Raw genomic sequence first — 24,635 nt, forward strand, 5'->3', positions numbered from 1 at the left:
GAAGGAGAGTTCGATTCTAGTTTCACAGTAGTAGCCTTTTCCTATGTATTTCCTAGAACTTTGTTTTTCAGTAGGATAAAGGAAAAGCAGAGGTTTTCCACTTTTTTCAATCGCTTCTAAACTTAAGGACCTGAGGCACTCTGCTTATAATTTAAGAAGAAAAACAAAAACAGGAGAGAAGGGGACTGTAGTGTGAAGGTTGTCAGTTTTAGATCAGCTATTTGCTTAAATATTTACTGTGAAAGCAAATGTGACTGAGAACTAGATGAACTAATTGAATACAAAAAGATAAGCAATAATTGAAATGGAAAAGCAGGTTCAACTCCTCGGTGCACTGGAAATAAATAGTTTAAGTGCAATTATACAAGTCATTTATGTAATTTATTGGAATATAAAAAAAAATTCACAGCTGTAATTTCAATATGTAATTAACAACATAATCTAACAATATTCAATGTTTAATAAAATGGTATTCACTGTACGCGTATAAATTAACAGTTTTTAGTCTTTTATGTTTAACTTTCACAATATTTCTGTAGATATTTACAGTTCTTATATTCAATCCCCTTTTAATTAACATAAATCCTTATTACCCCAAATCTGCTCAAATATTTACAAATGTTGCATTTATTTTATGGCACCATCGTGACTCCTTACAATATTAGGTCGCTTCACTTTGGCGCATGCGTAGCAAACGTTTCGCTATGGCTGCCACAGGCTGGCCAGGCTTTGCAAAGAGTTTGAAAGGTGTCATTTTGGACTTGTGCGGAGTTTTGTATGACAGCGGAGAGGGCGACGGAGTTGCCATTCCTGGATCTATCGAAGCTGTAAAAAAGTAAGTGAAAGTATCGCGATGTTTGGGGCATTATTTGGTTCCTACAAGTACAGGAACTCACAAAGTCTGGAAGAAAGTTTTCATTCATTTCATTCAGAAGATATTTCTTTATGCAGGCATGCGTACAAGAACACGCGATATTTAAGTGAATGATGTACAAATTGTTCATGTGTTTGAAATTGCAGGCTCAAAGCATCTGATCTGCAGCTGCGCTTCTGCACCAACGAGACGCAGGCGACCAGAGAGAAGTTTGTTGCCAAATTGCAAAGACTGGGCTTTGACATTTCTGTGTCTGAGGTTTTCCCTCCTGCGCCCGCAGCCATTGCTGTTGTCAAGCAGAGAGGTTTACGGCCTCACCTGCTGGTGCATGATGGTAATGCGTTTCTCTTTTTAAAATCCTAAATCCAGCCCTAAATGTATACCATTAGCAATTTAGCAGCACTTTAATGTGTTGCACCAGTTTTTCAGAGCCCTTGTTAACTGCTCCTACTTACTGGATTTAAAATTCATTTAATCAATACCTTGTGATTTACCAAACACCTGTAAACATTCAGCATGGAAATAGCTGCAAATTGCAACAAATAAACACAAATAAAACACGTTTCCAGATTCCACTTAAATGTGAAACTACTTTTTTTTCCAGGACTTCTTCAGGAGTTTGATGGTGTTGACCAGACCAACCCAAACTGTGTAATCATTGGAGACGCAGCTGAACATTTTTCCTACCAGAACCTAAATGAGGCATTCAGGGTCCTCATTGGCCTGGAGAATCCAGTGCTGTTCTCTCTTGGTCAAGGGTATTCGTGTTTATATACAATTTTTGTTGTAATAAAAATAATATTTCCCTAATGGAATTTCAGCTAATGGAATTTCAGCTAAACATTCCCAATCTTCTCCTCTGTTTTAGGAGGTATTACAAAGAGACCGATGGGCTGAAATTAGATGTTGGTGCTTACATGAAAGCTCTTGAGGTATGTTACGTGTATCATCACACAATGGGAATTGGTTGACAGTAAATAACTACTTTTGTCTAAACTTATTTTAAAAATTGTCTTCTCCAGTATGCTTGTGATTTAAAGGCAGAGGTAATCGGGAAGCCCTCTCTGACTTTTTTTCAAAGTGTCCTGAATGACATGGGACTTAAACCACATGAGGTATGTAACTTAAAATCATACAACATGTACCCAAAGCACCAATTTGGTTTAAGAATGGAGCTGTGAAAATGTATCAGTCAGTTATTTGGTTTGGGCTGAAATAAATTAAAATACGTAAAAGAGTCAGTCTCAGCTCCCTGGAAAAGTTCTGCTATTGTAGTTTTCCCCAGGGACGTGTCCCGGGAGTGACCTGGAGTAACACCTGCCACACTTGAAATCTGATTGGTCATCTGAGGTTCCACCCTCCTGAGTTCCATTTAATTGAGTTTACAATGTCCACAAAAGGCTTGGGTTTTCAAACTCTAAACAGTAGATGTCAGCATGTGCCTTTAACACTGGTTCAAGCCCCAAGCCAACAAAACATTTCTGTACTATTTTTATTCTTTATTGTTTTTTATATTGACATAAATAGTATTTAGAATTCCGGTCCCACTCCAGTTGGTGCTGGTAATGCACCAAGAAGTGGCTTGCTAGCCACCACTAAACGGCTCAAAGTAGAAGAAAGAATCGGTCACGACACAAGGTGGAGCTCACAATTTCACTAGAACGAAGCAAACAAATGTTTTTGTGAGGGGTGACCATAAGTGCCAGCCATGCATAACACGCCTATCTCCTGCATTAGCTTCTGGTAGAAAACAGATGGTGAAACTCTAGGATTTGAAAATCCTGACAGATCTACGTCATGCTGTCACTTAACATTCATGGATTCACCCATCTTGGCTTAAGACGGGGAAGGCTGTTGTTGGTTTAGCGTCCAGAAAACAGCAGAGAACGTCTTGGTTAGTAGAAGCTAACCGTTAGCAGTAGCAACTCCTCAACATGGCAGACCCCCTTCAGGCTTGTGTTATTTGTGGAGATAAAACATCACCATTACAGCGCAAACAGAGTCAGTGATAGAGTCATGTTGATGTTAGCCAATCAGAGGAGAGATGTCCAATTATCAGAAAATAAGATTCCAAATCCTACTGTCTCAAGCTAGGTTCTGATTTGGCTCACTTCTAGTCTCTTAAACAGGCGCACCAGAGCTTTGTTTCCCCAGCGTACAACTTACAAGGCATTCATTCCTACTAGAGACCACTGAAAATGTATTAAAAGTAAAGTTGATCTTTTAAAAAAACTCATGTTAATTTTCTTTATATTCCTGATGTAATCTATGTATGTACTCAAATTTCCAAACATTATTTTCACAAGTTTGATGCTAAGAATCATGAATTTTATATTATACTACTGTGTATTCATTGAGCCGAATGCCACTTTGAACATGTCACAGCTGAGACACCAGTCAATACAACAGACTGTTGATAAGGAAATTGAACAGGAGAGGTGTGATGAAAACAGTACCAAACATCATTGTAGACTTCAGAAGGATTAAAGATGAGGCCCACCTACATCTTCACATTGAAGGTGTTAAGGTGGAATAAATGGAAAGCTTTAAGTTCCTGGATGTCTACATAACAAAGCATCTAACATGGCATGCTAACGCCTCTGACACAGTGGGAAAACCAGACTATTTTCATGCTCAGTCTACATGAAAAATTAATAACATAATTCGGTCAGCATACTTCCATCTACTTTCAATAAACCGTCTCCGCCCCTCCCTGACCCCTCACACTGACGCCATTCTCGTCCACAGCCTCGTCACCTCCCGTCTCGACTATTGCAATTCACTTCTTTATGGTCTCCCCAACAAACTCCTTCATAAACTGCAACTGGTCAAGAATTCAGCAGCCCGTATTATCACCAGAACCCCTTCCTTTCACCACATCACCCCGGTTCTCCAACAGCTTCACTGGCTCCCAGTTAAATTCAGGTCCATCTTCAAAATTCTCCTCCATACCTTCAAAGCAATCCACAACCTCTCCCCTCCATATATCTCAGACCGTATAAGTATTCACACCCCATCCCGTTCTCTCAGATCTTCTTCCTCCATCCATCTTGCCATTCCTTCTGCCCGTCTCGCTACCATGGGGAGCAGAGCTTTCAGCCGCTCTGCTCCCCGTCTCTGGAACTCACTTCCCCCAGACATCAGGAACATTGACAGTTTTACCCTTTTCAAAACAAAACTCAAAACACATATGTTTAAATCTGCCTACAACCTCTGATTTTATTGAACTGTTTTTCTCTTAGTTTTTTTTTTCTTGTTTGGGTTTTATTATTGTTTTATTGTATTTTATTAAGTGTTTTCTGTCAAGTGACCATGGGTGTTCTGAAAGGCGCTTTTAAATAAAATGTATTATTATTATTATTATAAAAACTCAGAGTAACTGATTATAATCAGAAATAATAATTGAAAAATGTTTTTTTAGTGAAGTCAACCTTTAAAATCATCAAAAATATAAAGTAAACTGGATGGTTTTCATATTTAGTCCTAATTTTATGATTAGTTTGTTACTCTTTTAAGATCAAATTTAATTAATTTGAAGCTCTTAATAACATTATTTAATTTAAACAGGGAAGTCAATCTGAGAAAAATAAACGTTGAATGTGGAGTTTAAAGTGCCTCAAACAGCAGCAGGTACTTACTCACCAACATTTTTCTGAAACATTCCTGTCTTGAGAACATCCTGCTACCCTCTAGGACCTTTTTGTTCTTTTATGTGTTGAAATTCCCATCTGGTTCACTCCAACTCCTCCTCGTTGACAGCTGCCATTACTTTCATTCCTGTCAGAAAGTCGTGTGAATAATTCCTCAAATAGACATCTCCTTCACGATGTGACATTCTACACGGCACACTCTGCTGATGCCGAACCACTCCAACCAGACTTTCTCCCAACATTGTGTGCCGGTTTAGAACAAGTAATGGTCCAGTCAAATTAAACCTGCCACTCTTTCCTCTGTACTAAAGTGTTGATGAAGTCCATCATTCACTGGACACTTTAAAAACATTAGTTACTGGTGTTATTCACTGGTAACGATTGGTAGCCTGGCCTGCCAGACTCGTCCTCTGTTTAATTCTGCACAGCTGGCAGGCCAGGCTAAACGTTTGGTACACCCAGTTCAACCAGCAGAGGAAGTGTTCTATTTTTAGCCCTCCCAGGTTCTTAGTGTTCTTTCTGTGTCCTTGTTCCATAATTTCAGACTCTGATGATTGGCGATGATCTCGTAAATGACGTGGGAGGAGCTCAGTATTGTGGCATGAAAGGTGTGCAAGTCAGGACTGGTAAATACAGGTGAGTGAAGTCCCAGATCCATAAAACGTCTCCTTTTTGGCTCAAAATGACCTTAAGTGAATAAATATGTCAAATGTCCACTTGACTTTTAGCTTATCTGGTGTCATCTGTTCTTCCATGGACTTGAAATGTTTGCCTTTTTATTCTGGAAGTATCATTTTCAAAGATAATTTTCATCACCACAAGAGGGCACCCTTAAAGCATATTTCCACATTCAAGCTTCCTCCACAAAACTTCCTGTGAACTCACCGCCCCATTCTTAAATCTTTCAGATTTGTTTGTTTGTTTGAGACTCTGCCAAAAATAGCTTTTTCCTCTCTACACATGGGTCACAGGGTTGGAGTCACCAAAGAATTTATGCCGTAGAATCTGGAGATTAGTGGGATATCCTCTTTGGTGTCGTTACAGAGAAAATATGGGCATTTTTTCAAAGGTACTATGTGGTTCTGATGGTTTGGCACAAACAGAAACATTATGGAACTATACATGAAGGCATATATACAGCATTTATGAAGTACACAAGGTCACATATGCTGTTTTTAAACCCTTTAAAGTGCATTTTCTAATTAATCTGGAGCAACAAGACTTATAGTAATGAATTATGGTTAATTGTTTGATTCAGACATCCCCGTTTTATTAGAACAAAGTGGTTGACTTTAAAGGGTAAAAGCACCTTTTCCTTTGGAGTTTTTGAGTACATTTAGAAAGTATTCATTGGTAAAAAATCAGGAATCCAAAACATTTTTATTTTCTAATTGAGGTGGAAATATCATCATGAAACCACAATAGAATAAATGTTATAGATTTAGCTGTAATCCCGTATCCAGACTACAGTTACTACTACAGTACACACATCATTACTTTCATTGGCTCAGAAAACCACCCACTGGCCACTTTATTAGGCACACCTCTTTGTTAACACATCTAGTCAACTCGTATTTAGGCATCTACGTGAGATGATAAAGACAAGCTGAGCATCAGGGGGAGGAGATTTAAGTGATTTTGAACGTGGCATGGTTATTGGTACCAGACCTGCAAAACACCATCACTGAACCACAACGTGTTGAACTTTGAAGCAGAATTAAGACAGTTCTGAAGGCAAAAGGAGGTCGAATCCAGTACAAACAATGCCAGTTAAGTGGCCAGTGAGAGTAAATACCCCTAAGTATGATTGTACTTAGAATGGAGCAGAAACAACCGTTGCTTTTGCATGAAGCAGACACTGAGCCAGAAGGGTTTGGCTCCTTAACGACCCAAATCCAGCAGACCAACATAAATCATTTGGCCTGAGTACAGCATGCACAACACCTCATGATTATGAAGTATGCTTAATTTGTTTGTTCTCAGTCTAAACTGGACCAAAATCACATAGCAGCAGCTTAATCAAACCTGGCCGTGAATTCTGGGCCCAAAGGGAGTCACAGCTGGAGCAGAGCAGAGTGTTCCTCACCCTCATCTTCCTAAGTCAGATGGCAACGTTTGTTTTGTTCTGTGGAGGTGTGGACCAGACGGACTGTACTGCATGACCTGCTGAAAAAATGTCACGTAGGTTTAGGTCACATGACTTGGGTTGACACGGAGTAATCTGCTTTGAGCATCAGTCTTGCTGAATCCTGCAGTCCGTCAACCAAACCACTCCCCTGTTGGTGCTGTTATTCTTCTTTATGACAAACACACAGGCGTGTGTGTGTGTGTTTACCCACTCTGATGTGCTGTTTAGTGCATGTAGCCAACATGTTGGTGCATGATGGGGTTACCTCTGTGCCACCTTCATACAGGAAACCAGGCTGTTTTTATGCAAATTCTCCATGGAGTTAGCTTGACCCATGTGGTTTGTGTTACTCGGCTGGGCTTTGGTGTGCTGATGCTCTGACACACTTAGCTAAACACGGGGCGAGGCAGATTAAATTATACCGCTGCTCAACCTTATTTTGTTTCATTCTGAGACGAAAGCAGCTGGAATAGCATTGAATAGTAAAAGAACACATGTGCAATCAGTGTCGTTTTGTGTTACAGCTGTGGTGATTTAGTGCCCTAGAAGTGTGCTGCTAACCAGAACTATCATTCAAATCCCCTCCACTCACACAAAAGTCTGTTTGTTTCTTCTAAAATGTTTTACTGGTCTTGAGTTTGCCTTTGCCTGTTCATGTGTGAATGTGTGTCCGTTCTGTTGGACGGATTTTAATAAAACTCTATGGATATACGTCTACTCAACACAAGATGGTGGCCACAGCTAATCAAAAGTAGCAAACATGAAAAACGACTACAACTCAACTGATTGTTCAGCGTGAGATATTGGAGGTGTGGTGTGAGAGCGTGTGAAGAGGGTCAAATGCGTGTGAGCATGACAGTTGGCAGCCCTGATGGATTTCCTCCAACAGACTCACTAGTTTCACTCCAGGGGCACTGGGAAAAGCACCCCTGAACTGCAGCTAAACAGCCAATCACATGTGGTTGCTAGGGAGAACCAGAGAATTCTGGCCCATTCAGCATCTGTGAACTGACAGCTCCTCATACAGAAAACAACCAGCTAGCATGCTAGAAAGTGCTGGATCTCATTTTCACTCTTTTACTTCCTCACTCACACACTCACTGTTGGTCTAATATGCAGCTGAAATCATAACTGTTGCTGTAAATAGTGTTTGTTACTGTTTTATGGGAGTATGTTAAATAAAACAGCATATCTAATTCGATTTCTATTCCCTGTTTCTGCCGTCTACTGGTCAAGATGAGAATTGCCTTTTGAGATGCCCAGCTTTGAGCAGATGGTTGAAACACTGAATTATTGACTGTTGCTCTTAAAGGCTCTCACAGGTTTGTGTATTTATTTGAGAATTATTACAATTATAGTCAACTTTATCTACAGATGAGAAAACTGACTTTCTGTAACACTGCTTACTTGAAGGAGGGAAATTAATGATTGTATTGGAATTGTAGTTATTTTTTAAACTGTTGATTTTAATGCTTATTATGGACTGAGACGGGAAATATTTCACATATATGCTTATGTATTTAGCAGACGCTTTTGTCATAAGCGACTTATAAGTGATAATCGGCATATTGCCCTTGAGGCTAACAACAACAATAACAACTACAACTTGACATCAATCATGGAGAGTAGGGAACAAGGAGTGGACAGTAGAGAGGGGGGACGGGTGCAGGGAGGGGTGCTAGTTTAGAAGATGCTCTCTGAAGAGCAGGGTCTTCAGGAGTTTCTTGAGAATTGAAAAGGAAGCTCCTGTTCTGGTAGTGCTTGGAAGGTCATTCCACATTTGTGGAACGATGCATGAGAAGAGTCTGGATTGTCCTGAGCGTGGTGTAGGCACTGCTATCCGACGATCCTGTGATGACCGGAGTGGCTGGGCCGAGACGTAAGCCTTTGCAAGAGGATTCAGGTAGATGGGAGCAGTACCATCTCGGACTTTGTATGCTAGTGTTAGCAATTTGAATGTGATGCGTGCTGCTAGCGGTAGCCATTGGAGCTCAATGAACAGAGGAGTGACGTGTGCTCTTTTTGGCTGATTGAAGACCAGACGCGCCGCTGCGTTCTGGACCATTTGAAGAGGTCTCACAGTACAGGCTGGAAGACCAGTTAGAAGGGCATTGTAGTATCGAGGTGGCAGATGACAGTAGATTGCACCAGGAGCTGGGTGGCATGTTGTGTTAGGTATGGTCTGATCTTTCGTATGTTATACAGCGCAAAGCGGCATGAACGAGCAACAGAGGCAACATGATCTTTAAAGCTCAGGTGTTCATCAATCACAATACCCAGATTTCGAACTGCCTTTGAAGGAGCCAGAGATAGGAATCACATATAGCCACTCCCAAGATTTTTTTCACCAGCCGCCACTGACAGCATTAGACTTTAATCTGCTCCTCTGTAGCCGACCTACTATGACTCTGACATCTGGAGCAACAGAGACTTATTTTTGTATTTTGTTAATGTTTTTTATGCTTGCAACCAGGAATGAGAAGGGAAAAACAGCATTCTTGAACCGTTAAACAGAGTCAGCTAGTTATATTTACAATCACTCACAAGACCCGTAGAGTACACACAGAGTCTGGGGGAAAAAAGAAGAGTATCTGTGACATTTTACTGTGTTTCAGTGGGACCTTAAATTTTCCTCGAGACGTGAGATTAAACATTGTTTAGCCAAAAAGCCCAAGTGAACCCTGGCCTGCTTTGAGTAGCTATAAACCCTCAGTCAGATCTGTGAAAACACAGCTGTTTCCAAGTCAACCAGATGCTGTACAGGCCTCCAGTTCCCATCAGGCTCGGGGAGGAAAAAAAAGGGATGGCTTCAAATTCCCCCAGACACGGTGACAAGACATAAAAAAAGGCGTGCATCAGACAAATTGTAGGCTTTTATTAAAGCTAATCTGTCGGATTGAAAAACTTTCCCTGACTGCTTTCTTATGATGCTCGTTGCTGTTTTTTAGTGAAGGTGATTAAAGGGGAGTGTTTACAATGAAGTGACATGCCTGTTTTTGTCTTTCTGTGAATTTCTCTGGATAGGAGTCAGAAACTTGCTTTTCTGTAACACGATGCAGATTAGATCATGTCAAGACAAAATGACTTAGTGCAGATTAAACCATTACGCTACAGCCGTGCTCAAAGTCAAGTAAAAACAACTCAAAGATTTATGTGATCACAAAGTTAAAATCACCACGGTAGATAACTTTATGGTTGCTGTTGATTAAATTCAAGAGAGGACCAAGCAGCTTGAGATCACGGGTCTCAGAAGCAATGACTGTTGGACCAAAGGCCCAGTACAGGCATGATTGTAATAGAGCAGCTCTGCAAGCACTCAACTTCCCCTGCTTCTTTAAATAATGAGCTAAAGTTGGTGTGTTTGAGGGGAGCCAGGGATCCCTGTGCTCTAATGTAGACCAGGTTTTCAAAACTGAGGCCTACCAGGAAAAAGTGGCTGGAAATTAGACGGGGTGTGTGGAAACCTGGCTGCTGAGTTAATCAGCTGCATGGGAACGACCTGCCAAATGCAGAGCTCCACTTCAACCTTTGTTCAGCCTTTCTTTATGCTTGCAGTGGTGTGTTTGAGGGGCCGTTGGAACATTCAGCTACAAGAGTCCTTGATGTCTGCTAAATGTTTCGCATAGAAGGTTTTGGTACCCAGAACATAACCATCGTCAAGGTTGAACACAACACTGTTCTGGGATTATTTTAGAAGAAAAAAATAAAAATAATGAAGATGGACATTAAAACTGCACTGAAATACTGTTTTGGGGGCATTTTGAGTCTAAATTTAAACACCAGATTGAGTTGAATTAATCATGTTAGTAGTTACTGACTGCCAGCTAACAAAAGATCCTACTGGTTATTTGCGATGTTTTACCACTAAAAAGTAAATGCAAGTAATATAAATGCATCTAGTGAGTACAGTAAGGTCAGCAATGTGATAACGTGAAGGCTGCAAACACCTGCTGGAGCTGCAGCAGACGCCGAACCAAAGCAGTGAAGCTGCAGGCCCAACAACTGTAGTAGTGAGCCAAAACAAAAGATTATAACCAAGAGCCCCAAACAGAAACTGAGGTTGGATGATTATGGCCAAAATGTGGGACTTTTGTATTTGCTCATTTATGTTTTAACAAAATATCTGGATGGATTTGAATAAAACTCTCAAAAAGTCCTCCTAGGATGTTCATCTACAACTGATTAAACTTTTGGAGTCACCCCAATTCAAGATGGCCGTTACAGCTAATCTACTTAAAAAACACAGAAATGGCTACAGTTCAACCTGTTTCACAGCTAAAATGTTGATAGCTGACAATCATTCCCTACTCAGAATGCAAACAGAAAGAATCTACTTGTGCAACATTATGTGAGATTGTGAATATGACAATAATTCTGTCCTGTAATTCAGTTTTTACATTATTTTTTTATTTGTACAAGGGAGTCCTGGCCAAGAGGCAGCAAAACAGTTACAAAAGTAAAGAAATTCAATTGCATACACATCATGAAAAACAATTACAATGTAAAGAGTTCAACTGGAAAGCTGTCACTCTGGACATGAAAGCATTTAGTGAAATTAATTAAGTTAAGTTCCAATCTTTTTAAAGCTTGTTCCTTTTAGAAAGAGCTGACTGATCGAAAGCTCTTTTTCACAGATTTGAATGCTCAAACGGGACCTCCAGCTTTAGGTGATTATTTGAGCGCAGACAGTAAGATCCAGTACTCCTCCATGTGATGAAATCATGATCGTTTAAAATGTTTAAAGAGATCTTCCACCTCTGGGTGAGATTTTGTTTGTTGCCATGTTCCCCAGAGTTAGATAAGAGAGAAAAAACATTTTGTAACCAGCGCAGTCATTCTCCTAATCTGGCAGTATTCTGTTAGCTTTAGCTTAGCATGAACAATGTAAGGGAATGGTAACAGCTAGCAGCTAAAAAATTTCTCAATAATGATCCTAATTTTTCTTGATGACCTCAATAATCATATCAAGTGTAAATGAAAATGATAAGTAACATGAAGAAATTACAGAAACGATTTAGACTTGGGACTAAATTACAACAAGCCAATGCTGCAAGGCGCGAGAACACAACGCAGCTGCCACAAAAGACACCTACTTCTGTAGACACAAATGCATGAGCTACACTTAGTTTCTTGTGCCACAGTTTGGTTATGCTACATTCCTAATGCAAGAAAATGGTTCTTTCTCGTTTAGCAAAGGGTTGTGAAAACACACAGCAATATGATGTTGCAAAGAATTCTATCTAATGTGGAACAAAGAAGATAAAAGCTTGCTGCCCTAAAACTTGGTTTATGCTTGACGCATTTACTTTCCCCTTGGTGATGCGGCTCGCAGATGGAACGCGCTTCACAACTTGCAGCTTTTATAGTTCAAGCGGCTTGTCTCTGCGGTGAGCCAATATTCTCCCAAACTGTAGGGGGCAGCATGGAGCTCTACGGCATGCATCCAACACTACACCATAGTAGAAGTAAAAATTACTGTTGTTTACAACATGGCATTCTAGCATTTTTAACAGCGTCCTCGTCTTTTCCGACAGTGCGAGTTATTTCTCTCCGAGAATTATTAACAACATGTTGATCACGGTGATCTCTGAGAGCTGAATCATACAAATGTCTGTATTTACGAACCTCTGCCATACTAGTTCTTGCCAGTCCACCATGTTTTTCCACGTCCGACCGTCTGCGTGGTTAGAAAATTTCCTAGGTGCGCGGTGCGGAAAGTTTGGGCCGTGCGGAGGCGCGGTGGAGGGGCGTGGTTGTTAAAATGACGCAATTTTGCCGCGCGGAGCAGTGCGAATCTCGCAGACGCGTCAAGCATAATCCAAGCTTAAGAAGTTCCTCAACAACACCAGTGGAGAAAATAAATCAATGTCTGGTTTGCATGGAGCATGTCAGATCAGAGGACTACAGCGAAAAAATTGGATAATTATTGAGTAATTTTAATGACTTTGTCACACAAAATGCTAGCTGTTACCATTCACTTACATTGTTTATGCAAAGCTAAAGCTAAATGAATACTGCCAGATCAGAGGAATTACCGCGCTAGTTATAAAATGCCTTTAAACCTCTTATAGGGAGCCTAAGTCACGCCCATCTACTTCCGAAGCATGGTTTCCCTGAAGAATGAAAAATCAAATGCAAGTTAATGGGGCTAAAAACGCTATTTTCTAATTGTTTTGTGTCATGGATTTCACATATGATGTCCGTGACTTTTAAAGACCCATTTTGATACCAAGAAAGCACTTATTTATGAATGGGGGGATACATTATTTTCGGTTTTGTGTGAAAATAAGTCCAGGACTACAAATATGCATCACCAAAGTGACATAATCGAACCAGACACGGAGAAAAACAGAATGAAAATGGCTGTAAGTTCAGCAAACTTCAAATCCTTCGTTCAGAAGGAAAGAACCACCCAAAATCTGGCCATGTGGTAAGTAGCAGCTATGCTAGGAGAGAAGAGATTATGTGGTGATGTCAAATATGCGACATACCAACATCTCGTTTGTAGTCATGCTAATTACGAACTTTTACAATCTGATAAATCTCAAAGTACGTGACTGGCGTGGTCGAAACACACATTAGTTTTCATTTAAATTGCAGTACAACATATGTGCAATCCAGGGCGGAAGGCAAAGTGGATTAGAAAATAGCTCTTTTAGACCCGTTGACTTGCATTTGTTTTTTCGTTGTTCTGGGGACCCATGAGCCGACCGGAAAGGGATCAGACTTAGTGTGGGATGTGAGGAATATGGCAACAGACTAAATTTCACTTGGGGGTGAAATATCCCTTTAAGATCTTCATTTTTCTGCCCTATGGCTTCTTGTCTGATTTGAGTGAAGGTCTCCCACTGTCTGTGACCTCAGTTGGTCCCTACTCTTTGTTGCTGTTCCCTTATCTTGGCAGCTGGGCAGCTTTGAAGCTTCAGTAAAGCATCTTCACATCACCCTGCCCTTTTATGCACCGGCTGTAAAGGGGGTTTATCGCTGCTCCTGTGTGTGAAAATGAAACACTAATTTGCATAAATTCTTAGAGGTTGCACACGTTTTCCTGTGAAGAAGTTGTGTTAGTGGTGCACCAGATCCTCGGTGAGTTACAGGAGGATCTGAAGTCTGAATCTGGCGAAGAGTGCAGAGCAAACATTTTCACTCAACAGCAGCTAACATCCATCAGCTGTACTGTAACAGCCCCCCCCCCCCCCCCCAATTTTTTATTTTTTTTATTATTATTTCCACAGATGAACTAACATAAAAATGTGTAGTTAGTATTTCACGGTTTGATTAGGTAAACACCTCATTTGTTGGTTAATTTATTCATAACGTTGGTTAATAAAATTTATTTCAATTAGATTTGTAAACTGTGATTTTGATGTATTTTTAATGAGGCTCTAAAATTTAAAAATATTTTTCATTCATAAATGTGCTAGCATACCGATGCATTTCTCTCCCTTTTCCTACAACTAATTGTGATTGTCTATCACTTCGACCTACAGTAAAGTCACTTTTTTGCCCATAGAAGCTCAGTTTTGTATCCATGATTTTTTTTTACCTAACATCAAGACTTTACTTAAGTCTTAGTGTTCAAAGAAAACATGGGATTTAAATGATGCATGTGGTTGGATTATTCACCTTCCAGCTTATAAGTGAAGGCTCTTTTTGTTTTTTACTATTTTGCAATCAAACAACACAACAGTATCATTGAATGGTTTGAGTCAATAAATTCCTTGAGCGTGGGATCCATAGGCAGATTGGTGCTGTGTCTGCAGGCGTTGTACCGGTCTGTCGTGGTGAAGAGAGAGCTGAGCCAAAAGGCATAGTTCTCGATTTACCGATCAGTCTATGTTCCTACCCTCACCTATGGTCACGAGCTTTGGGTAGTGACCGAAAGAACGAGATTGCGGATACAAGCGGCTGAAGTGACTTTTCTCCGCAGGGTGTCTGGGCTCTAAGGGTGAGAAGCTCGGTCATCCGGGAGGGGCTCGGAGTAGATCTGCTGCTCGTCCACGTCGAGAGGAGCCAGTTGAGGTGGCTCAGACATCTGGTCTTGATGCCTCCTGGACGTCTCTCTGGTGAGGTTTTCCAGGCACGTCCAACTGGGAAGAAATCCAAGGGAGAACCTGAGACACGCTGGAAGTACTATGTCTCTCGGCTGGCCAGGGAACGCCTTGGGATTCCCCCCAGAAGAGCTGGCCCAAGTAGCTGGGGAGAGGGAAGTCTGGGCGTCTCGGCTTAGGCTGCTGCCCCTGCGACCCATCTCTGGATAAGCGGCTGAAAATGGATGGGTGGAGGGAAATTCTTCGATTTACTTTTTTATGGATTTGAAGTTTTGTTAAATGTGCACACCACAGTCTGAACACATGTTACCTGCGCACTACGTGGTAATCTATGTGCTGTGGAGGAAAATGGAAACCAGACACACAACCCATTCTAAAAGGCAGAAACGGTCCAAAGGTTGGGATCAAAAGTGAAACTACAAGCAGATTTGCTAATGTTAGCACATAGCACGCTCACGATCAATCAGCAGTTTCAGCAGCGTGTGGCTCCCATTTGTTCCCAACCCATAACAGAGCCACCTCTGTGCCTTATCAGGCCTTTTCCTTGGTTCTGGGCTAATTCTGAAAGAAAACACAGGTTAGATGTCAGTTACTTTTTAACTCCTGTTAATAATGTTTCATTTTTTTCTCTCTTTTCATTTTTATTTGAGTTCAACAAACATGTTTTGTACTTCACAGTTACTACATACAGCCTAGACTCTAAGAGTAGACACTTTAGGGATGTATTATAAAATTCAGAGGCTAACTCACACCTTATCAATGAAGCTGTTGTATTTCTGTAAAATACACTCAAACACACACAGGCATGCACGAATGCAGTTTTTGGGAATGAATAACTTCAGTTAGAACATAACTCTCGCCAGACAGTCGCCATGCAAATCTTCAAAGCTATCAGTGTAACTGCTCAGTACTGCTCCTGTAATCAGTCATCAGAACCAGCAGGACTGTAAAGGATGTGGAATGAGAGCACAAAGGGCATCACTCACTGTTGCCATGCATCCCTGAAATGTGACTTAGCTGATAGTATGGAAGATATTTGGCAGCTCTTGTTCTTTTCTGAGAGAAAGGACATCAAAAGGTTTCAGAAACTTAAGACAGTCAAATGTTTTCTGATGTCCTGTCTGAACTAAACCCTGCAGTTGGAGCTTTGTGAGTGTCCCAGAATGCAGATGGTATTGTGCTGGTTTTCACAAGCCTTCATGCACTTAAATGTCATAACTTTAGCAACAATTAAAGTAAAAAAGGAAAACTATAGATGGCTTCATGAACAATAGAGAAAGAGTTTGTTCTATAACAGCATGAGGGTCAGATTCAGGTTTTTGAGTGTCCTTCAAGTTTGGATTGTTCTGCCTCAACACACTTGACTCAATAGCTGCCATCAAATTTCCATCACATAGATATTTCCATTGAATATTCAAGTTATTTACAAGCAAAAGCATCACCAGTAGCAGCCAAATGTAGCTCTTCCAGTGCATCCAAGGGTCAAGTGTCATTTATTCTAAACATAATCTCAAATGTTCAAGTTGAAAAAATAGATATATTGTTTGCGTGAGTTGCGGTGAATTATTTGAGACTGAAGCTGTTTTTAAGATGCTTCATTTGCAGCCATCTGAAATAAGCTAGCTTAAACAGGCGTGACCCGCCCATCCAAAAGAATACACCTTCACACAACTCTAATCTCCAAAATGTCAGTGGCCATACAAACATTACTTTATAAACTGAGCATCAAACAGTTTTTTAAACGTGTAGTTCACTGAAAACCGTTTTCAATGATTATTTCTGATCAGTCACTCTGAGTTTTTCATGCAGGCTGAACATGAAAATAGTCTCCTACACCTATCTCCTGCATTGACTTCTGAAAATACAGGGAGTGCAGAATTATTAGGCAAATGAGTATTTTGTCCACATCATCCTCTTCATGCATGTTGTCTTACTCTAAGCTGTATAGGCTTGAAAGCCTACTACCAATTAAGCATATTAGGTGATGTGCATCTCTGTAATGAGAAGGGGTGTGGTCTAATGACATCAACACCCTATATCAGGTGTGCATAATTATTAGGCAACTTCCTTTCCTTTGACAAAATGGGTCAAAAGAAGGACTTGACAGGCTCAGAAAAGTCAAAAATAGTGAGATGTCTTGCAGAGGGATGCAGCAGTCTTAAAATTGCAAAGCTTCTGAAGCGTGATCATCGAACAATCAAGCGCTTCATTCAAAATAGTCAATAGGGCCGCAAGAAGCGTGTGGACAAACCAAGGCGCAAAATAACTGCCCATGAACTGAGAAAAGTCAAGCGTGCAACTGCCAAGATGCCACTTGCCACCAGTTTGGCCATATTTCAGAGCTGCAACATCACTGGAGTGCCCAAAAGCACAAGGTGTGCAATTCTCAGAGACATGGCCAAGGTAAGAAAGGCTGAAAGACGACCACCACTGAACAAGACACACAAGCTGAAACGTCAAGACTGGGCCAAGAATTATCTCAAGACTGGTTTTTCTAAGGTTTTATGGACTGATGAAATGAGAGTGAGTCTCGATGGGCCAGATGGATGGGCCCGTGGCTGGATTGGTAAAGGGCAGAGAGCTCTAGTCCGACTCAGACGCCAGCAAGGTGGAGGCGGAGTACTGGTTTGGGCTGGTATCATCAAAGATGAGCTTGTGGGGCCTTTTCGGGCTGAGCTCAACTACCATTCCTACTGCCAGTTTCTGGAAGACCCCTTCTTCAAGCAGTGGTACAGGAAAAAGTCTGCATCCTTCAAGAAAAACATGATTTTCATGCAGGACAATGCTCCATCACACGCGTCCAAGTACTCCACAGCGTGGCTGGCAAGAAAGAGTATAAAAGAAGAAAAACTAATGACATGGCCTCCTTGTTCACCTGATCTGAACCCCATTGAGAACCTGTGGTCCATCATCAAATGTGAGATTTACAAGGAGGGAAAACAGTACACCTCTCTGAACAGTGTCTGGGAGGCTGTGGTTGCTGCTGCACGCAATGTTGATGGTGAACAGATCAAAACACTGACAGAATCCATGGATGGCAGGCTTTTGAGTGTCCTTGCAAAGAAAGGTGGCTATACTGGTTGCTGATTTGTTTTTGTATTGTTTTTGAATGTCAGAAATGTATATTTGTGAATATGGAGATGTTCTATTGGTTTCACTGGTAAAAATAAATAATTGAAATGGGTATATATTTGTTTTTTGTTAAGTTGCCTAATAATTATGCACAGTAATAGTCACCTGCACACACAGATATCCCCCTAAAATAGCTAAAACTAAAAACAAACTAAAAACAAACTACTTCCAAAAACATTCAACTTTGATATTAATGAGTTTTTTGGGTTCATTGAGAACATGGTTGTTGTTCAATAATAAAATTATTCCTCAGAAATACAACTTGCCTAATAATTCTGCACTCCCTGTAGATGATGAACCTCTAGGATGTGAAAAGCCTGACAGATCTATGTCACACTGTCTCTTAGCTGTGAAGCAACTGCAGCTTGTTCGGAATGCTGCTGCTAGAGTCTTAACAAGAACCAAGAGAACGGAGCACATCACTCATATTCTTAGATCCCTACACTGGTTACCAGTAAACTACAGAATAGATTTCAAAGTGCTCCTAGTAGTTTATAATTCACTCAATGGCATGGGACCAAAATACGTGTCCGATCTCATTCCTGTATATACACCCAATAGGACTCTGAGATCCCTTGGAAACAATCAGCTGGTAGAGCCACGGGTCAGAACCAAACATGGCGGAGATGCATTTAGTTACTATGCTGCTCACATATGGAATCAGCTTCCCCATGACCTCAGATCTGCCCCAACCCTGTTAACTAAAAACCCTAATGTACTCATCAGCCTTTCAATGAGTTCTTTCGTATGCTGCATCATCTCCACTGTAATCTGCGCCACAACTCCGTCTTCCCCTTTAGCTCCTAACTGTAATTCTATCTGAGTGTATTTTAATTTGTGTTTTTATGTGTTTTCATATCATGTCCTGATAAACGTAAAGCACATTTAATTGCCTCTGTGTTTGAAATGTGCTCTATAAATAAAGCTGCCTTGCCTTAACGTTAATGGACTCGCCCATCTTGACTCACAAAGAGGAAGGCTGTTGTTGGTTTAGCGTCCAAAATGAGCAGAGAACGTCTCGACTTGTAAAAGCTAACCGTTAGCATTAGTAGCTCCACCGCACCGCAGAAGCTCCTCTAGACTTATGTAATTTGTGGAGATAAAACATCCACGTTGCAAGTCAGTGGTAGAGTCATCTGAAGCTCATCAGTGATGTGGCTCACTTCCTGGTAATGGTGCACCAGTAGAACTCTATTTCTCTAAACTGCGGCCATTCAGGAAATGGGTAAGTTTTAGATAGCTTGTATCTTTTACAAAGAAACACACTGCAGAACATCTGAAACATCCCTTAATGGATAACAGAGTCCATGTAAATATGAAATAAGTTTCTCCCAGTGCAGACCTGCTATCAGCTGATCAAAACTAGAACGAGAAAGCTCTAATGTCATTGTACAACAGGACATGCTTTAGGCACAACGAAATTGCAAATTTCTGCAATTTGCATTCCTCCCTCTGAAACACCCAGAAGCATCTACCCTTAACTGCCAGTCTGATACAGGCGGATTGTGTCTACATTGTTGTCGACAAGCTGAATGAACACACAGTTTAAACTGAAGAGATTCAAGTATGTGGGATCCAGGAAGCTGCTGCTCCTCTCACCTGACATAAACAGCCTATTAGATCTCCTCTCTGGTGAATCATTGGACAGAACATAAGACAGCAGTGATTACGGACGGGCTTTGTTCTGTGCAGATCTGTGACACCGAACCTCAGCAGGGTGGCAATGGCAACTGTGCAAGGCTGTGGCTGCAGTTTAGTCTTCCCTTTACAAGCTGAGAACTGCCCCTGGCTTTGCTCTCAGGTTCATACTGTATTTCAGCCGAGCTTATCTTTCAGTCCTCTCTCTGGTGTCCTGCACCATCAATGGCTATGATAACATGCATGGTTTCAGGTGTACGCCTGTCCATAACGGAGGGAGAGTTACCTGCTGCATTTGCTTTTTCTGTTTTTATGCATTTTCCACCTGAACGATTCATCCCTCTGAGGCCTTTTAATTCTCTCGTGTGGAACTGGCTTTAACGTGCAGTCATGCCTTTGCAGGTTCTATCTGAGTCACACTTTTAACCACACATTTGCTTAGTGTTGATGTTTGTGAAGCCTTTTCCTCTTTGTAGGCAAAAATGCAAGCCTGCCCTGTTATACCGTCTAGCAGAGCAGCACAGTCCCACACCCTGTCCTCCTAACCGCTGTGAGCACATCGGTTCTGTCTGTGTTGGAAGGAAGTAGTTATCTCTGAGGCACTCATCTCTGTTCAGGCTGTGAACTTGTCAAATGTTTGGCAACTTAACAGCCATAACGTCTCGGAATGTGCCGTATCTGCTGTCACACACTTTCAAAACTATCCTGGAAACATATTAGGTGGACAACATTGGAACTGAAGTGTCGTCCACAGGGGCCCCTTTTGTGTTCAAAACTGCCTGGAGGATGATTCGTTCTGCACTTTTGTTTTTGTTCTCTTGCAAACATTATTATGACAAATTGTGCTTATAATTAGATATTTTTAAAGACAAGAACATACAAACAAGAACTGAGCTACACCTGCATCTTCTTTGTCTGACAGCAGCTGGTTGCTGGTAAATAATTTGCAAGGTAAATGTGTATATAAACATGTTACACTGTGTTTCTATTCTTGCTTTGCTGGATTTCCCTCTTACAGATAACAAAAGCTTTTTTTTCTGTATTCCATTCCTGAATGCATGTCCAGATCATATCTTTTGGTTTCCTGAGACGAATACCATCTTTGTTTTTGCCACAGAATTACACAAGTTAGGATGCTCACTATTGACTAAACCCCTTAAGTGCATAAGAGTTAGGAGAAAAGAAATGAAATTACTGTTTGTTCCTTACATGTGGTGGCGCCAGTGTTCATCAGTGCGCCCCAGAGCAGCTGTAGCTCACCATCACCAGCCTGTGAATGTGTGTGTGAATGTGTGTGTATGTGAATGGGTGGATGACTGATTGTGTTGTGAAATGCCTTGGGGGGTTGTAGAACCTTAAGAAGTTGCCATAAATACAGGCCATTTACCATCACACACACCCCCCCACCCCCCCACCCCCCCGGCCAGCCCACATAGGTGTCAATAAAAAGCGGCCCTGATGGTCACAAACTGCCTGTAAAAATGTTTAAATGAATGCTTTTTTAAAAGAGATACAGGCATTAGGCTTAAGATAAAAAGGACAATAAACATTAACATTTCAATGCTGTTTTATGCAGAATACAAACAAATAAGCATGAAGATCAAATACATTTTTATTAGTAAATTAAAATTTATTTAGGCAATATTATTTATCTACTTGTTAGTATGTTCTATAGTAATTTGTACTTTTAGCCACAGGTCTTTCAGTTGCTTAAAAGATAAATGAAACTAGCTAAGTTAGCATATGATTCCTGAAAGCCAGTTCACTAAACAAAAAAAAATATTTTTTTTTTTACCTGGATATGGTTGCTTCTCAGCCTTAAATAATAACGTTGGCGACGGAGATTAAGCAGGTCGTCGTCGTCGTCGTCTTCCTCCGCTTATCCGGGTCCGGGTCGCGGGGGCAGCATCCCAACTAGGGAGCTCCAGGCCGTCCTCTCCCCGGCCTTGTCCACCAGCTCCTCCGGCAGGACCCCAAGGCGTTCCCGGACCAGATTGGAGATGTAACTTCTCCAACGTGTCCTGGGTCGACCCGGGGGCCTTCTGCCGGCAGGACATGCCCGAAACACCTCCCCAGGGAGGCGTCCAGGAGGCATCCTGACCAGATGCCCAAACCACCTCAACTGGCTCCTTTCGATCCGGAGGAGCAGCGGTTCTACTCCGAGTCCCTCCCGAATGTCCGAGCTCCTCACCCTATCTCTAAGGCTGAGCCCGGCCACCCTACGGAGGAAACTCATTTCGGCCGCTTGTATCCGCGATCTCGTTCTTTCGGTCATTACCCAAAGCTCATGACCATAGGTGAGGATTGGGACGTAGATCGACCGGTAAATCGAGAGCCTGGCTTTCTGGCTCAGCTCCCTCTTCCCCACGACAGATCGGCTCAGCGTCCGCATCACTGCAGACGCCGAACCAATCCGCCTGTCGATCTCCCGATCCCTCCTACCCTCACTCGTGAACAAGACCCCGAGATACTTAAACTCCTCCACTTGAGGTAGGACCTCTCCCCCGACCCGGAGGTGGCAAGCCACCCTTTTCCGGTCGAGAACCATGGTCTCAGATTTGGAGGTGCTGATCCTCATCCCAGCCGCTTCACATTCGGCCGCGAACCTACCCAGCAAGAGCTGAAGGTCAGAGCTGGATGAAGCTAGGAGGACCACATCATCCGCAAAAAGCAGAGACGAGATTCTCCTGCCACCAAACTCGACACACTCAACACCACGGCTGCGTCTAGAAATTCTGTCCATAAATGTGATGAACAGAACCGGTGACAAAGGGCAGCCCTGGCGGAGTCCAACCCTCACTGGGAACAGGTCCGACTTACTACCGGCTATGCGGACCAAACTCACGCTCCTCTGGTAAAGGGACTGAATGGCCCTTAACAGAAATCCACCCACCCCATACTCCTGGAGCGTCCCCCACAGGGTGCCCCTGGGGACACGGTCATAAGCCTTCTCCAAATCCACAAAGCACATGTGGATTGGTTGGGCAAACTCCCATGCCCCCTCCATCACCCTTGCAAGGGTATAGAGCTGGTCCACAGTTCCACGGCCAGGACGAAAACCACATTGCTCCTCCTCTATCTGAGATTCAACTATCGATCGGACCCTCCTCTCCAGTACCTTGGAGTAGACCTTTCCAGGGAGGCTGAGGAGTGTGATCCCCCTATAGTTGGAACACACCCTCAGGTCACCCTTCTTAAAGATGGGGACCACCACCCTGGTCTGCCACTCCCTAGGAACTGCCCCCGATGACCACGCAATGTTGTAGAGACGTGTCAACCATGACAGCCCTACAACATCCATAGCCTTGAGATACCCAGGACGAACCTCATCCGCCCCCGGGGCTCCGCCGCTGTGTAGTTGTTTGACTACCTCAGCAACTTCTGCCCCCGAGATCGGACAGTCCATCCCCAGGCCTCCCAGCTCTAGTTCCTCCTCGGAATGCGCATTGGTGGGATTGAGGAGCTCCTCAAAGTATTCCTTCCACCGTCCGACTATAGCCTCAGTTGACGTCAGCAGCTCCCCATCCCCACTGTAAACAGTGTGAGCGAGTTGCTGCCTTCCTCTCCTGAGGCGCCGGACAGTTTGCCAGAACCTCTTTGGAGCCGATCGATAGTCTTTCTCCATGGCCTCACCAAACTCCTCCCACGCCCGAGATTTTGCCTCGGCAACTGCCACTGCTGCACCCCGCTTGGCTATCCGGTACCTGTCTGCTGCCTCCGGAGACCCACAGACCAGCCACGCCATGTAGGCCTCCTTCTTCAGCCTGACGGCTCCCCGAACCTCTGGTGTCCACCAGCGGGTACGGGGGTTGCCACCACGACTGGCACCGGCCACCTTACGACCACAGCTAGCAACAGCCGCCTCGACAATCGCAGAGTGGAACAAGGCCCACTCGGACTCAATGTCCCCCACTGCTCTCGGGACGTGGTCAAAGCTCTGCCGGAGGTGGGAGTTGAAGACCGTCTTGACAGGTTCTTCTGCCAGGCGTTCCCAGCAGACCCTCACTATGCGTTTGGGTCTGCCAGGTCTACGCGGCATGTTCCCTTGCCATCTGATCCAACTCACCACCAGGTGGTGATCAGTTGACAGCTCCGCCCCTCTCTTCACTCGGGTGTCCAAAACATACGGTCGCAGGTCAGATGATACGACTACAAAATCTATCATCGACCTGTGACCTAGGCTGCCCTGGTACCAAGTGTACCGGTGGGCATCCTTATGTTCGAACATGGTGTTCGTTATGGCCAAACTGCGGCTAGCACAGAAGTCCAATAACAAAACACCGCTCGAGTTCTGATCAGGTGGGCCGTTCCTCCCAATCACACCCCTCCAGGTCAAGCTGTCATTGCCCACGTGAGCATTGAAGTCCCCCAGCAGGACAATGGAGTCCCCTGATGGAGCACTATCTAGCACTCGTCCCAGGGACTCCAAAAAGGGTGGGTACTCTGAACTGATATTTGGCCCATACGCACAAACAACAGTCAGGACCCGTTCCCCGACCCGAAGGCGCAAGGAAGCTACCCTCTTGTCCCCCGGGGTAAACCCCAACACACAGGCAGAGAGTCTCGGGGCTAACACAAAGCCAACCCCAGCCCTCCGCCTCTCACCCGGAGCAACTCCAGCAAAGTAGAGTGTCCAACCCCTCTCCAGGTCTCGGGTTCCAGAGCCAATGCAATGTGTCGAGGTGAGTCCGACTATATCTAGCCGGTACCGCTCAACCTCTGCCACAAGCTCCGGCTCCTTCCCCGCCAGCGAGGTGACGTTCCATGTCCCAAAAACTAGTTTCCTTGTCCGGGGATTGGACCGCCAAGGCTCCCGCCTTGGTCTGCCACCCGATTCACATTGCACCGGACCCTTCATGTTCCTCCTGCGGGTGGTGGGTCCACAGTTGGACGAGCCCATGTATCCGGTTCGGGCTGGGCCCGGCCGGGCCCCATGGGCGAAAGCCCGGCCACCAGGCGCTCGCTCACGGGCCCCAACCTCAGGCCTGGCTCCAGGGTGGGACCCCGGTAACCCTCCGGGCCGGGTACTCCGACTCTTCGTTTTCACCACCATGAAAGATCCTTCGAACCGTTCTTTGTCTCACCCTTCACCTAAGACCAATTTGTCATGGGAGACCCTACCAGGGGCACTAAGTGCCCCAGGCAACATAGCTCCTAGGATC

General features: G+C 43.2%; 1 protein-coding gene across 1 annotated transcript in view; it reads left to right on the forward strand.

The window, feature by feature from the left end:
* The first annotated feature begins 489 nt into the window (after positions 1-489).
* The window catches only part of lhpp (phospholysine phosphohistidine inorganic pyrophosphate phosphatase), a 45,217-nt gene continuing 21,071 nt past the window's right edge, over positions 490-24,635 (forward strand). The window contains exons 1-6 of the mRNA XM_015962972.3: positions 490-835; positions 1,021-1,208; positions 1,479-1,632; positions 1,743-1,806; positions 1,897-1,989; positions 5,069-5,160. Coding sequence (XP_015818458.3) covers positions 684-835; positions 1,021-1,208; positions 1,479-1,632; positions 1,743-1,806; positions 1,897-1,989; positions 5,069-5,160 — 743 coding nt within the window. The 5' untranslated portion in view covers positions 490-683. The remainder of the gene's footprint in view (positions 836-1,020; positions 1,209-1,478; positions 1,633-1,742; positions 1,807-1,896; positions 1,990-5,068; positions 5,161-24,635) is intronic.

Source organism: Nothobranchius furzeri, chromosome 16 (genome assembly GCF_043380555.1).
Source record: "Nothobranchius furzeri strain GRZ-AD chromosome 16, NfurGRZ-RIMD1, whole genome shotgun sequence".
Classification (NCBI taxonomy): Eukaryota; Metazoa; Chordata; class Actinopteri; order Cyprinodontiformes; family Nothobranchiidae; genus Nothobranchius; species Nothobranchius furzeri.